The sequence below is a fragment of the Chiloscyllium plagiosum genome, chromosome 24 (genome assembly GCF_004010195.1).
Source record: "Chiloscyllium plagiosum isolate BGI_BamShark_2017 chromosome 24, ASM401019v2, whole genome shotgun sequence".
Classification (NCBI taxonomy): domain Eukaryota; kingdom Metazoa; phylum Chordata; class Chondrichthyes; order Orectolobiformes; family Hemiscylliidae; genus Chiloscyllium; species Chiloscyllium plagiosum.
In genome coordinates this window covers 11,802,578-11,819,417 of record NC_057733.1, presented here as the reverse complement: position 1 = coordinate 11,819,417, position 16,840 = coordinate 11,802,578, and the positions used below count along the sequence as shown (strand labels likewise).

Genomic DNA, 16,840 nt, shown 5'->3' with positions numbered 1-16,840 from the left:
GCAGCATCATCACAATAGGATTAATTGCAGGTGGCCTTTCCCTGGAATGGGGGATTTCAAGACTAGGAAGCATATTTTTAAGGTGAAAGAAGAAAGATTTTAAAAAGATATGAATGACATATTTTACACAAAGGATGGTTCGTGTATGGAATAAGCTTCCTGAGTGGATGTGAGCATAGTTACAAAGTTTAAAAGACACTTAGATAAGTTCATGAGTAAGAATGGTTTGGAGGGATAAAGAAGGGCCTGTGCCCGAAACGTCGAATCTCCTGTTCCCTGGATGCTGCCTGACCTGCTGTGCTGTTCCAGCAATAAAGTTTCAACTTGGATCTCCAGCATCTGCAGACCTCACTTTCTCCTTGGAGGGATAAAGGCCAGGAGCAGGCAGGTGGGACTATTTCTGTTTAGGATGATGATCAGCATGGACTAGTTGAATCAACATGTCTATTTCCATGCTGTATGACTGTATGACCCTTTACATAATATTTTATGAATCAACACTTCCTACCCACAATACAAACAAGACATAAGTTACCATGCTCAAGATGAGGCCATCTCCAGCTAGCTACTGTGTATTTTAACGAGATGGCCTGGGATACTAACTGGTTCCCTGATTGCTTTTTTCATTTTGTATTTCCTTTAGAACCTTAGATATGGCTCTTCAGCACTGACTCAAGTAAATTAAATAATTGCTCATTTTCTTGTTGAAGAGCTGAGCATCACACTAGATGCATTTGGAGAAATATTTAAAGCTTTAATTAGAACTGGTGGGATAAAAAGTTGTTAAAACCGTGGACTTGTATCACCGAAATGGACCTAGTCATAAATTACACCATGACAGCTTTCAGTGGGACTTGTGTCTTTCCCTCATATGTGTGTTCAGCTTATGGTATGTTTATTGATTATAAAGCAATGGCTAGTTTCATTATCAAAGAGTGCTTATTTAACCAGTTTTGCAAACATGAATCAAGACTACTAAAGAATGGTGCTGACTTAGGCAGGATGCTGCACAAAGCCTGATTTCTCCTCTGGCTCTTCATTCATTCCTCATGGTAGTGTCTTGACAAATCCAAATTAACCTGGTAATGTTATTCTGTGGAGCTGGCCAAGGTATAGGTTGTGTTAAGATAAACATTGCGTAAAAGGAATTCAGTAATAAGGGGCTGCATAAGTTCATAGCATTGCTAAGTTGAATTGGAAGCTAACAGGAAACCTGTGTCTTAGCTTCCACAGATCTATGCGTGTTCCGATCTCACCGAAGAATTACCGATGAGTTGAATCTTGCTCTGGTCTGTTATGAACTCTCTTGTAGCTACATTAAAATTGTAAGCGCAAACATACTTTACAGTGACCCCTGCTGCAAACTGTATGACTGTTGAAAGTTTCAGCTCTAGACAGACTTGAGCCTCAGGAAAACATTCACATCCATCTATGAATTCACACTGATGTTCCCTCTAAACTGTGTGGCCACATCACAGGCAAATGCTTGGAGCATCCACACAAATCAATTAACATGCAGATGTTTTGAAACATAGAAAAGAGGAGCAGGAGTAGGCTATTCGGTCCTTCAAGTCCATTAGTCTGATAGCTTTGGAAACCACTACTGCTCATGGACCTCAGAGGATTTATAAGAGGGAAGAACGTATTTGAGGGAATTTGGATTTACAAACTCCTTGTTTAAAGATAAATCAACAAGAGATCTGGAGTATTCCAGCCAACTTGTCTTTTCACTTTATCATGGGAAAAAGATACATTGTATGTTAAATGAATGTAAATTAATTCCATTTACTTTCCTTTACATTATAATAATTTTCCTAATTCAAACTGAGCTGGGTGCATCTCAAGGTGTGGAGTATGTGTATTCAACACATCACCTTTCTTTGGTAAAGGTTTTTGATCATGCACAAATCACAGGATGAGAATATCTTTTTATTATCTGCTTTCAATATTAGAGCAGAAACTGTTTGATAGCATTCCATCAGAAAGCATCAACACAAGTGTATGTCATCAAAGCAGCTAAGATAACAAACAGCAATACATCAAAAGTAGAAGGACTTCTCTCAGCCTGATCCATCTTCAGGTTCACCTGAGAACTAATCAACTGGAAATCCAAATCCAAGAAGCTTGCATCTTACTGCGAATCCTCCACAAGTCCTTCACTGCAACTAAAGCATTAACTTATTTGAGATGTTACAGAGCCTTTATCTGTATCGACTCTTTGTGCATGTGTTATTTAGGTGTGTGAGGAAGATAAGTGAGATATTCCATTTTAAACATGTAAGGTATGTGATTAATAAATAACCTTCTTTATTTTACGGCCCACAAAAAGCCTGCAGAAGTGAATTATTTAATGGGATGATAGCTTGGAAGGTAAGAAAATACATATTCCTTACCTCCAAGTGTAAAAGGAACAAATAAATTCTGTCCGTTATGTTCAATTAAAGCAGTTCATCTCCCGCAACTAGTGATATAAAAATGAAAAAAAAGATAAATTGCAGATTCTTCTCTCAAAGTCTTTCATCTTAACACCAGTTTCTGATTTGAATGCTTGTAATCTTACTGTCTGTCTGTTAGATTACACTAAATACCCTTTGAGTAAAGGAGCTTATGCTAATATTAGTTCTGAATTTACTTTTGTTTTTGTGTCCACTGCTTCCGCTGGCTCGATTCTCTTGAAAATGAAATTCTGACATTACCTGATTTATCTATTCTATTTGATGCTTGTTATATATCAAAGAGACCCAAACTAAAGACTTTCCATGTATCTTTAACAATTTATATCCTTTATCTGCATGACTGTACATTCTTAGTGTCATCTATCAATTTGGCAAGTTTCCAATCTGAGACTTTTGTCATATATATACAAAACATTGACTTGCCTATATATAGCAAATATAACAAGCCCAAGGTGCTTCTCTGGAGCATTATTAAGCTGTATAAGGAAGTCACCAGGTCAGAAAGGCAGATTTTAAGGGGTGTCATGAAGGAGCAGAGAAATAGATAGAGAGGCTTGTGGAGGAATTCTTTGAGGATTTAGGCACAACTGCCAGCAATGATAGTACCTTCCCGTGCTAACTTAAGGGGCTTGATTGAAGGAACATTGAGATCCCAGAGTGTTATAAGCTGATAAGGTAAGGAGAAAGCAAATGACATTGAGAGTGTTAAAGTCAAGGCATTTTGGAAAATGGAAGGAATTGAGTCAGTGAGAGCAAGCATAGTGAATGAAGGATACCTGGAGTAATAGAGATTTGAATGAGGTCAGGGCATCATTTTCCCCATGGACTTTTAGGCTCTAATGGGATTCAAGAGGCCGAAGTGCGTGAGGAATAATCACTTCAACTATGATTTTCTCTGAATTGGTCAAGTTATGGCAAGAGAACTGCCCATTAGGTGGAGCCCATGGGTGGGCTCTCGAAGCTGGATGGCTAACAGGTCGCCGTTCAGCTCTGAAGGAGGAGTCGGTCTTTCAAGGAAGTGAGAAAGAGGATGCTTCAAGATGGAAGTGCCAACTTGAACTGCGTTCCTTCGAAAGTTCTAATAAAAGATCTGATTAACTGGGCCACCATTCTGAAGTGGTCCCAGTTCCAGGGAGAGCTGTGCGTAGAGCCGGAGTGGAGATGTGGAGGGCCTTTAAAACTGACTGGAGCAGAAGGTGGCCTGCAGGGAGCTCCAAGTTCCCTAACATCTTTGGTTACATGAGATGACAGAATTTCCAGTTGGCCTTCAACGATTGACCTTAAATAATCTTTCACAAGGTCTATCAGCTGCCTACTGCTTGCAAGTGGGTAACCTCTTCCAGTCCTGCATCATGTATTCCAGAAAACAGGCTGCTGGCACCCCAGCTGGCAGGAGGGAAGTCTGTGCCCATGTCCAATAAAGATTCACCCCTAAACTGGAAACTGGCCAGTGTCATTGTAATTTTATAATTTTGAGTGTGTGGGTTATCTGGTTAACAAAGACATTTCATCTGAACTGTTCCTTTTAAAGAAGATGTACTTCTTTGTTACAATTTACATTTCTAATGCCAAGCTGCACAATGATGGATATTGCCATAAAATGCACTGATTAAATGTTTTTGCCAAATGACTTTGCATGAAAAGTCGGACTGCTCCAATATTTGCTTTAACATTTAAGGATTATTTATTTCCTTTGTACCAATTTTTTTTGGCTTGTCATTTAACAGACTCATATGGTCTTGTTATAACATAAACAACAGTGGAGTGTGTGTCAAAAATTATGTGGAAATAGAAGCCAGTATTTTAAGGGTAGATTCTTGTCTGACTGAAATACTGCAGCTGCTGAATATCTGAGGTCATTTGCTTCTGTTGACTTGCAATTCGAGTGAACATTAAGTTGCATCAGGTCGAAATGGAATTCTCTTTATCCATAAAAGGGAATCCAACTCATGTACAATGAGAAGTTTAATGAAGTTGTGGGAAGCATTTTCAGTACTTCCTGATTTCACAGTTCCTTGGTTTTGATTTTAGTTCAATACCTCCTGCCTCTTCTGTAATTTCTGCCACTGGATTTTCTCAATTTGGATTTCACCAGAGCTGCTCAGCTCTGGACAAAACGGACTCAAAAGCTGGATTTCAGTAGTGAAGTAGGAGTGGTTGTCCTTGATAGTCATGGCAAGTTTTTGATATCTCTGCTGTTCATAGCCGTTTAGCCATTCTTAGCAAAAAGAAAGACAATTTTGGTTGTTGGAAGATAACTACCTCAGCCATAAGAGTATCCCCAGAGCAGCGTCCATGAGATATCATTTTCTCGATGCTTGATCAATGACCTTCCCCCCAACATTTGTACAGAAATGTGGACGCTCGCTTATTTATTGCAGTGTTGTTCACAACTCTAATATACTGAAGCAATTCACATCCACATGCATTAACCTAGACAATATCCAGGTTTGGACTGATCATAAGACTATAAGACATTAAGATGCATGAACTGAAATAGGCCATTCATCCCATTGAGTCTGCTTCACCATTCAAAGACTAAATAAGAAGGACCCATATGGAACATTGTCATCTATCAGTTCCCCTTTAAATCACACACCAATCTGTCTTGGATCTAAACAGCTGTTTCCAGCATTGGTACTGAGTCAAAATCCATTATGGGATTAACACTGTCACCACAAGAAATAAAATGGTTCAACGCGAGCACTCATACATTTCTCTGGGAGACTATATTATCTGTAAATTTTATGTAATTCTCTGCGAGCTTAGGCGAGAGAAGGGAATACAGGGGTTACAATGATATAATTAAATGAGGGAAGATAGGAAAAATCTCAAATGGAGCATGGACTTGATTGGCCCATTTCTGCTTGAGATAAAGGATCAGCCATGATCTTGGGAACGGCTGAGTGGTTTCGATAGAATGAATAGCCTACTCTTGCTCCTATTTTCTATACTTCAATATGTAAATTAGCAACAAAATTGAACTTAGCAGTTTTATCACATCCTGAGAATGAAATTAAAAATAATCAGTTATTCCATTCTCTGTGAACACAAATAATCAATGGACTAATAGACAGTAGGTGTTAGTGCAAAGTGACATGATATAGAAATTGAACCATCTGCAAGGACAGATGTTCATTACAATTTTAAGAATTTTCGACCTTAGGTCAGTTATTTCCATTAGCTAATTAGCTTGCACTATGTAAGAATTTTGCTGTCTTTGTGAATGTCAGGCAAGGAGATGAAGACTAATCCCTTTAATCCATAAAGCTTAATCTGTTCTGATAAATACAGTTCTGCTATCAGTCTGTGCAGTCTTTGGAAAGTCTGAAGAGGTCTTGTGCAGTCCTTTACTTCTTCTAGGTTGTGACAGTAGAAATGGGAAACTCTAAAAGTAGCGCCCTATCCAAGGGGATCTTGGAAGACCTCAAAATGAACACCAAGTACACAGAAGCAGAACTCTCCTTGTGGTACCAGACATTCTTGAAGGAATGTCCATCTGGCTTGATCACCAGGGAACAATTTGAGAAGATCTATTCTGGCTTCTTCCCAGATGCAAACCCCAAAGATTATGCTCAACATGTCTTCAGGAGCTTTGACACCAACAGTGATGGGACCCTGGATTTTAAGGAATACATCATCGCCCTTCACCTCACCTCCTCTGGAAAGACTTCACGAAAGCTTGAGTGGGCTTTCTCCCTCTATGATGTGGATGGCAATGGCACAATCAACAAGGAAGAAATACTGGAAATTGTTAAGGTATGGATCAATTTTAAATCAATGCCCAAAATTGCACAATGCCAGTTTTGTAAATTGGTGAACAACTTCATTTTCAACTTGGTGTTATTTTCTTCTCTCTAATTCTTCCTAATGTTTACCATTCAGCTGCAGGGAGGGAATCTTTGGAGGGAACCTTTCCAGTCAAGAGCTGTTCAGTAGAGAGTGACCATTATCTGCAGAAATAGTCTCAGCTGAATGAGTTAACGCTATTTCTTTTTTTCCTCCTCATCTCTTCCCAAGACGCAATCATGGGCTTCCTAACACAAGTGCAAGCATTATACACTCTATCATTATAAAACTTAATTTCAAACTCTGAAGTAACTTTACACATTCACTGCAAAACAAAATCTTGAAATTGTTTTTATTTCTAAAGAATTGAAGCATAAGCCTAAGATATCCTTAGGCACTTTGCTTTTGAGGGATAGACATGATTGTACAACTGGACTGAACACAAAATATACTGGCAGCAAAGTTTGAAAAAAAAACAGCAAAGGAACAAAATAATAGATCATTTGTTTCTTCATGATGTTGATTGTAGGAGGAATATTAACTCAGTTACTGGCAAAAATCCCCAATCTTATTTGAATAACATCATCAGAATGAATACACTAATTTTGTGGCACAATAATTAAATGTAAAGCACATCACATCAATAATACTACCCATCAAAAGTAAAATTATCTACTAACCTTTCAATCAGGATATGAATTGCAATAGCAGATACTTATTAGATAGAAGGAGACTGATTAAATGGACAGTTGCAGTCCATGCGAATATAGTGGATATATGAAAGAGTTCTTAATGGTTTCTTCACTGTTACTCAGTTGCATTATGTTACTTTAATAGTTGTGATGACTTTGGAGTGTTTATGCTGCATCAGGAATTTGTAAACATATTAAAGCTCAAAATTAATGAGCTCTATTTCCTTCATTGCTTTTTGTGTTGGAATACTCATGACCAAAAATACTAAGGGATAGCAATTGGGATGTGGTGATTGACTTTTTGAATCTTTTAACAATGGCCATATTTCATGTCATTGTCCTTCAGAAGCAGTTTATTGTCTCTTTTAGATGTCTCGAGATCATGAAGCGCTTTAATTGAATACATGAGGGACAACATTTGCCCTGAAAACAAATGTGGGGATTATGATCTGCTCATTCTTTCCAATGCAGGCAGCAGGAAACTTTCAAACAACCTGCTGACTTGCATGATTTTTAAGTGCAGTGCTTTGGGTGACTGTATACTTCAGTGAAGACTCTCGAGATCTGTCAGGCTAGCAGCACTTAAAGCTAACTTCCACGACTTAAAGGCAACTGCATTTTGCAGTGAAGATGTATACTGGCTGGAGAAGCTGTTGGAAGTAACTCGTGATTTTGAGGAGGAGGAACACTGACTAATCAAGAGTCTCAGATCCAGCGCTGGAGGTGCTAATGCCGATGGTGGAGAAGAAGGGAGATGGCTTCCATCCACAAGGACCTCAGAGGCCCCTCTAGATTAAGGTTGTGAAGGCAATAGGAGCAGTTAGATTTCATGGTCAAACACATCCAGTGTAGCTGAAAGGATCCGGATGCAGTGCTTTAAGCTCAACGCCTTCAGGTGAGTGCTCAAATTCAGGGAAACTATCTTTAAATCTCATATTCTCAGAACCTAATCTTATAACATACCCCAAATACTGCTCTGTTCATCAATTCCCTTCACTCACCTATTGATAATCACTATCAATCGTTACCCATACCTCATATATGCCACCACACCTATCTCAACATTGATTTGCAAAACTGCCAGCAATTGCTATTGAACTGTGGCAGGCAAATCACATAAACTCATTGTAGCCTGCTCAGAGGCGCAGCTCCAACTCTCTTGATGATCAAGTTGGGCTATAACTGGAAGCACAGATTTTGAGAGATAGGGGACAGGACTGGCTGTATCTATTTATCTGCAGAGGTGGACTCATACTGAGTCCTCTTTCTCAGCTTCCCCCTCACCTCATAATCTCCTCTGATTTAAAAGTTGCACATGGTTTAATAACAGACCTCTTACTGCCCCCCCCCCCACAAATTCGCTGACCATCAACACAACCCGAGCCACGTGCCTTTCTTTTGTCAGATCCTCAGGAACTCACCAGCTGTGGAAGTTTCACGAGTGGTAAAAGGGCAGGAAGACAGCTATGAAGAGGGAACACTGGTGTTCACAGCTCAGACAGTGACACTGTACAAAGCTCAGAGATAGGATTTGCACAAGAATCCTAGAGCTGAATCAGATGTCAAAGGTAGCAGCAATAGCGATTGGCCAGAGGATGAGATTACTCTTGGGTCCTGCTGCAGGAGAATCTGATGAAAACTTTGATGAATCAGGATACTGAGGGCAATGGCTGGTCACATACAATGAAAGGGGTGTTGCATTGGTAGATCTGCCAGAAAGCTTGTGGTCAATGGAACACAGTAAGAAAAGGTGCAGTGTTGACTTTATTGCAGGACTCTGTGCTCGATAGTCTGTTTTCCGGGACACTCACCAATACAAACATGGAAGAGGACCATACACTCTTTGGTCTGCCTGAAACTTATTGGCCTCCAGGGCAAAGAGTTGATCTCGACTGAGTGTTGCAGACTGGAACATTCCAAGGTCCAAGATTATGTGCTGAGAGATGCACAGCAGCCAAGGTGCAGTGGGGAAAGATCATGGTCTGAGGTCATTCTGCTGAAGTTAAATAGGAGTCCGTTCAGTTATCAGACCCTCCCAATGCCTCAGATGTACGTAAATATAGTCTTCTACAAGTAAGAAATGCCTTTGGTTTGTTTGTTGAAAAACAGGTGTTAATATTTTTAGTCCATTGACTCTTCTCTGGCATGTTATTGGATTTGAAGTGCTAATTCTTTTTCTTTCTCCACTGACGCTGCCAGACCTGCTGAGTTTCTCCAGCACGTTCTGTTTGTATTTCAGATCTCCAGCATCTGCAGAACTTTGCTTTTGACAGGTATGATGTGTGACTGGGTTAAATGGACTTACCTTCTCTCATTCCACAGTCAGATGAGACAGTTACTCAGAGGCCAGCCAGAATGGGAAGGGTGCCTCCTTTAGACTTCTTCCCTCCTTTTATTCCTCAACTTGTTCCACTGCGGCTCAGCCAAGACCTGGTGGCAAGGGTTGCATCCACAGGAGTTGTGCAGTCCATAGCAAGCTTTGATGACAGCCTCTTGGTGACTACTGTGAGGCAGATAGACCATGACCTCTGATTTGTGATCTTGCTGCAAGTAGACATGGCAGATCCAGACATGGCAGAGTGAAGGCATCATGACTGTTGCTACAAAACCTCATGTAGATCTGACTACAATCACACACCACTTGAACATTGAGATGGAGTGGAAACCCTGGCTTGCTGTGCAATTCAGAATTTACACCTGCCAACAACACATGCTGTACCTTAAATGCGGGGACCCTTGTGATTCTTGCAAAGATGTACTCCCACATTGCCTGCTTTTCTCAGGTAAGAAAGAATCAAAACCTAATCAGATGTTCCTTGAGTTCTCAATCTCAGTGTCTTCCCCTAGGCAATGGCGAAGAGCAAACTTGAAAGTCTTGGAAAACCCACCGCTGGGAGAAACAAGGTGTATGGACACAGCTACAATCTACAAAAGGTTTAGAGTAAGGGGCAGGAAATTCAGAGGGGATTTGGGAAAAAAAATGCTTTCATTCAGCAGATGGTGGTAATGTGGAATGCACTACCTGGGAAGGTAATGGAGGCTAGAAAACTTACAGCCTTTAAAACATATTTAGACGAGTACTTCAAATACCATCGCATTCAAAGATGTGTGAGAAGTGCAGGAAAAAGGGATTAGTGCATTTTTAGCGGTAGTTATGTCATTGCAGACTCGATGGGCTGAAGGGCCTTTTCTGCACTGTATGAATCTATGAATTACCTTCACTGTCACTGGCAATGCTGTTCTGCCTCTGCTCTGTGCCTGCAGCAGATGTACCACTTCAGTGAAGTAGAGATATTTGACATATAATTTCTCACAGATTACAATAAGAGAATTGTTCACTGAAGAAATTGAGTAAATATGACCTCTTGCTGAGAGCACTTCAACCCTTTGTCCATCTCCCACTTTCAGTGTTTCATGTTACCTTCTCCCCCACCCCTCCCCTCCTGGCTTTGCTGCAGCCAAGCAAGTGACAGATTCCTGCACCCATGGGTGGGATTAGGTAGCCTGAACAGGATCCTTAAAGTGAAAAGGGAAACCTTTACCATGTATGACACCACACCTTATAGACTTCAATAAAAGACAAAGACACCAAACTCAACAATGACTGGAAATGTTATCCAGCAAGTAATCTGAGCGGGGGAGTCTCTCTTGCTGCTTACTACATGTTACTCTGTTCAAGGTTAAGAAAAGGTATTCACTGAACTATCAGCATTGAAACATAGAAAATAAAAATAGTAGTAGGCCATTCAGTCCTTTGAGTCTGACCTGTTAGTCAATATGATCATTTAGAGACAAAAAAAGCTGCAGGTGCTGGAATCCAAGGTAGACAGGCAGGAGGCTGGAAGAACACAGAAAGCCAGGCAGCATCAGGAGGTGGTGAAGTCAACGTTTTGGGTGTAAACCTTTCTTCAGTGCTGAAGAAGGGTTACACCTGAAATGCTGACTTCTCCACCTCCTGATGCTGCCTGGCTTGCTGTGTTCTTCCAGCTTCCTGCTTCCTACATTCAGTCTGAATATGACTGATCACCAACTCAGTAACCTGTTCCAATGTTCGCTCTTACCTTTTGATCCCTTTAGCCCTTAGAACTATATCTACCTCCTTCTTGAAAACACTCAATGTTTTGGCCTCAATCACTTTATGTGTCAGAGAATCCCACAGGCTCAGCACTCTCTGGGTGAAGAAATTTCTCCTCATCTCAGTCCTAAATGGCCTAGTCAATATTCTTAGTCTGTGAGCTATGATTCTGGACGCCCCAATCATCGGAAATATGTTTCCTGCATTTACCCTGTTTTGGCCTGTTAGAATTGTATAGATTCCTATGAGATTCTCCTTCATTCGTCTAAACTCTAGTGAATATCGTCCTAACTAATCCACTCTCTCTTCCTACATAGTCCTGCCCTCCCAAGAATCAGACTGGAAAACCTTTGTTGCACTCCCTCCATCGCTAGAACATCTTTTCTTTGATAAGGAGACAAAAACTGCACACAATACAACCTCACCAAGGCTCTCTACAATTTAGTATGTTATATGCACTTCCATGGCACAGTCCCAGTGCCCTTGTTAATTTCCTCACCAAGATAGTCCCTGGTTTGTCCAGTGTTAGAAATGTATGGATTTACTGTAGCCTCTATTTTGATATCTGTAGCATCAAAACAATGGACTGTAATGCAATTAAACATTGTGTCCAAGTTCCTTCTTCCTTTGTCCTTTAATAATTCGTAACAGAAAATGTAAAACAGGAACAATTCTTGATCCTGATCTCTATCCAGTAAGTTACTTTGAGAGATGCATGAGAACAGACACTGAGAACAAGACTAGCTCCAATCATCTCACTGGCAATCATAGTATAGGCATGTAAATGAAAAATGGCAATGGTTTTAAGATATTGGAAGGGTTTTCATAAAATAGAATGCTCTTTAGGGGAGGAAGGAGGAGTAAGATTTGAACATTTGAAAATGAAATTGTGTTCCCATTGTTTCCTTATTTGTCATTCCTTGGATTTATCAAAAGTAAGTATAGTTTGATATAAGTTAAGTTAACTGTGTAAGTTAGAGAAACCGTTATTGTATATCGACATCTGTGAAAAAGGGAAGCACACATTGCTGGGTCCTCTGCAGAATTATTGCAATGGTCCGCCACACTCATTGCCACTTTGATGAAATCAGTTGTTTTATTTTTCCACAGTCAATATTTAAAATGATCAATGAAGAAGAACTGAAGACTCTGCCAGAGGATGAGAACACCCCAGAGAAGAGGGCTGATAAAATTTGGGAGTATTTTGGCAAGAAAGAAAATGGTAAATGTGAGATGGTTGCGGAGAGGAGAGGCAGGAACTGTGGTGGGGTGAGGGGAAGCTCTGAGGGGGTGGAGGGAGTGCAGGAAATAACTCCCTACCTTTTGATGACTGCTATACACTGACACCGAGGAGGCACACAGATTTTTAATCCTGTGATACTAATTCACCTGCAAATTAAATATTGCTCCTGTATAATAAAATTCCATTTACGGTGGGGGAATAAATTCAAAGAAATAAAAATTTCTAACTAACAATTACAATGGATTAGTAAGGACTATGTGGATCTATATGTATATATGGCATATTCTATTAATTCATTACCTTGTTGGAGTCTATAGTTACTAATAGCAGAGTCTAATTAAATATTATTTACAAATCCACAACGAAGAACTTGTCAAGATGTCAGATATTACAATAGGAGAAATACTGAACAAGGAGCAATAATCCACCTATTGCTAATTTATAATCAATAATCCTTAAATATCTGTTACTTTTAGCACAGTGATTACTGTGATTACACAGCTGATTACACAGCTGAGTGAACTAACTCTCAAAGCTTTAAACCATCACACACAGAGATTTTGCTAGAACAAGGAAAATAGACCTGCTTACTTACCAAGGATTTAAAGAAAAAAAATGGGATGTCTAGAAATCTCAAAAGAGCATTGAAAATGCTGAAAATGTACAACAGGCCATCAGCAGCTGAAGGTGTAAAGGAACTGTTCAATAAGACTAAGATTTTACCTTACACCTCCTACCTTGTCTGATGCTAAGTGAACTGCTGCACATCCCCAGCACTTCCTTGTGACCTAGTTACTGGATGCTATTCCAGGTTTATGTTTACTTAAAATAGATTCATTTTTCCATAACATTTTATTTCACTTAAATGTGAGCAATTTCCTTAAAAGAATTACCACTGCTGTTTCACAACTAAAGTTACAAAGAAACCCTATTATAAAATGTAAAATGTCAATATTGTACAAAGCAAATTGAAGTGATTTGTTTTAGATACATACACCTTTTAATTAAATGTTCTTTTTCACAGATAAATTATCGGAAGGTGAGTTTATTCAAGGCACCCTGGAAAACAAGGATATACTCCGACTGATACAGTTCGAACCTCAGAAAATCAAAGGAAAACTAAATCGGAACTAACTTTCACCAAGGAAGCTATTTTTCCAAAGACTGTTTCAAAATTGTTTACAAATTGCATATTTCTACATAAATAGTGTAAACGTACATCTAAATCCATAATATTTCACTGTACACATTCACTGTAATACACTTGCATATTCCGCTGTTTATCATGCACATAATGAATGTGATTGAGATTTTTCTAATCCAAATTGATGGTTAAAGCTCTTAATCCTCAAGGTCATTTACAGATATCCATTTATTAATTTTAAGAGACGTTTGGGTCCCAAATAAATTACATTTAATTATGTAATATTATACACATGGCTTATTGTACTTATTCATGGGAACTGATATGGTTTGTCTTTTGTCAGTCTTCCAGTTGGTGAATTTGGTGAGATGTTAATCTAACATCTATGCATCTACAATTGTCTGAGGTGACTTTATTTCAAAGTTATCAATCTGAGTTTGCTGTTTATTACACTAAGTGAAATCTATTGATAGTTACACACATATGGGATGAACATAGATTGAAATGCAGACTTAACTGAATTTCAGAAGCAAAATCTGGATTCAGATATTGATTCTTGCCATAAATCAGCTCAAGATTTCTTTTATTATGAAAGGTAAGGATCTATTCAATTGGGAGAGTTGCCTCAATTAGTTAGCTATTGAAAATGTTTTTGAGCAGCAGAATGTCTGGTGTTACATTGCAGTCAAATGGATTGTTTTTTAGGAAGTCAAATTACTTGGGCCTTCAATATTTAACTTAGTAGTACAGAATTTGATTATTGCTGGAAAAAGAGACATGGCGTCATGCTTTTTGTCTTTGTGACCATCTGGATAACTGCAAGAGTGACAAGTTTCAGAAAGGAACAACAATGCATACTGTGTCAGAACTAGGATACTGTTTGTAAGTAGACTCTGACTGGTTGAGGCATTGCTATGGACATTGCACCATAGAGCAGTTATCTAAAAACGTTTATTTAAATTCAAAAGATGCAAGACAGCTCTGATTGGTCACATGTGCAATGGAAAATTCCCCAGGGAACAGTGGCCTCTGAGCTGCTAATTGCAAAGATATAACACATTGACAAATTATTATTTTGTCTGCAGATGACTGGGGCCTCCATATGCATACATGTAACTTGTAGCAAACACAAGTGAGTCACATTGAGAACCCGACTGGTAATCTTTAAATGGTTGTTTGTGCAGGGATTGACAAACTCAGGATTTATTAACAAGTGCTGCCCCATGTGTCTCTTCTGGTCCCAGTCTAGATTTCAAGGGTGACTCTAACGCTGCACAACTTGAATGATTCTTTGTCGTTCATCTCTTGGCTGGGTTCGAATTATGCCTTTAAACCTTGACATTCCAATCATCATGTGGTCCTTGCCTGTTGGCATTGGGCAGCTTCAGCACACACACAAACTCAGGATTTAAACTGGTAGGTAGTTATGGTAAAGTTTCCATAGTCCTACTGGATTGTAGAGTTGCTCTCTCAAGAGGGAGAGGTGATTCAACCTGGTGATTTAACCTAAGGGTCACCAAGCTGAGGGCAAGGTGAGAGCTTGACAAGGACAGTCCCTCATCCTAATCTCAGTCAATGAGGGATTGGACTCCTGCTGTTGGAGTTTTCTTTGTAAATACTCTGCCTTCCAATCAACTGAGCTAACCAACACCCCGCTGCTGGGCAGTGCAAACATGGCAATTGGGTAACAATTGGCTTCCATTGTAACTCCTTCTCTGCATTCATCTCCATCAAATGGAGAGGTTAAAATGGGAGCAGTCTCCTCCAGCATATTTGCTGTAACACTACATTGTGAATGATGTGGAGAGTCCCAAACAGTGCTACCACCTCACTGAATGTGATTAGGTTACAAGTGACACCAGCAGATCATATACTCTCACAAATGGCACCAGAATAAATACTCGATCAGCTGCTATTAGCTGTGCAGACCCATGTGAGCAGCCAACACTTTGTAACTCTTTCTGAAGACCAACATTATTGCTCACAGATATTGGTATTTATTGTGGTTTAACTTATGCAACGTTTCTGTTGCATTACACACTCCAGCTGTTTTCACAAACACAGCCTTATTCTTAATGTTTATGGAGGCAACATCAAGGACTATGCAAAGGCTGTTCGCAGTAACCTTGAGTTATTATCATAATATTTTTCAGTCACAGGCAGAATATAGCCTTTGTTCCCAAATACCAGGAAGCCACTACATTAATTAACTTGCTAAATTATAGAGTCTCATAGCACAGAAACAGACCCTTCAGTCCAACCACTCTATGCTGGCCATAAACCAAAACTAAAATGGTTCCACCTGCCTGCACTTGACCCATATCCCTCCAAACATTTCTTTTCATGTACTTATCCAAATGATTTTTAAAATGTGTAACTGTACCTGCATTCATCACTTCCTCTCGATGTTCATTCCACACATGAACCACTCTCTGTGTAAAAACATGGCTTTTTTAAAATCTTTCTCCTCTCACCTTAAAATATGTCCCCTAGTCTTGAAATCCCCCACCTTAGGGAAAAGACACCTGTCATTCACCTTATCTAGAGTTGAAAAATGTGGTGCTGGAAAAGGCGCAGCAGGGCAGGCAGCATCCGAGGATGAAGGGCTAATGCCCGAAAAGTCCACTCTGCTGCTCCTCGGATGCTGCCAATCTGCTGTGCTTTTCCTAGCGCTGCACTTTTTGACTTCAACTCTCCAGCATCTGCAGTCCTCACTTTTTCATAGTCACCTTATCTATACTCCTCATGATTTTATAAACCTCTTAAAGTCGCCCCTCAGCCTTCTACAAGCCAGTGAGAAAATCCCAGCCTATCCAGCCTGTCCTTATGACTCAAACCCTTCATTCCTGGCAACATCCCAGTAAATCCCATCTGAACCCTTTCCAGCTTAAATAAGATCCTTTGCATAACAGAGAAATTAATTAATTTTAATTTAATTTTAAATAAGACTAAATAGAACATATAGAATGTAGGGAAATAGATGGTGACATCTTGAAAAAAGTCCATATTACAGAGAAGGAAGTGCTGGATGTCTTGAAATGCATAAAAGTGCATAAATCCCCAGGACCTGATCAGGTGTACCCAAGAACTCTGTGGGAAGCGAGGGAAGTGATTGCTGGGCCTCTTACTGAGATATTTGTATGATCGATAGTCACAGGTGAGGTGCCAGAAGACTGGAGGTTGGCTAAAGTGATGCCAACTGTTTAAGAAGGGTGGTAAGGATAAGCAAGGGAACTATAGACCAGTGAGCCTGACGTCGGTGGTGGGCAAGTTGTTGGAGGGAATCCTGAGGGACAGGATGTACATGTATTTGGAAAGGCAAGGACTGATTTGGGATAGTCAACATGGCTTTGTGCGTGGGAAATCATGTCTCACAAACTTGATTGAGTTTTTTTGAAGAAGTAACAAAGAAGATTGATGAAGGCAGAGCAGTAGACATGA

General features: G+C 39.7%; 1 protein-coding gene across 1 annotated transcript; it reads left to right on the top strand.

Moving 5' to 3' along the window:
- The first annotated feature begins 5,752 nt into the window (after positions 1-5,752).
- LOC122562020 (recoverin-like) lies at positions 5,753-13,686 on the top strand. Its single transcript, XM_043714422.1, has 3 exons — positions 5,753-6,215; positions 12,123-12,234; positions 13,280-13,686. The coding sequence occupies exons 1-3, from the start codon at positions 5,835-5,837 to the stop codon at positions 13,387-13,389; spliced, it is 603 nt and encodes a 200-aa protein (XP_043570357.1). The 5' UTR covers positions 5,753-5,834; the 3' UTR covers positions 13,390-13,686.
- The last annotated feature ends 3,154 nt before the right edge of the window (positions 13,687-16,840 follow it).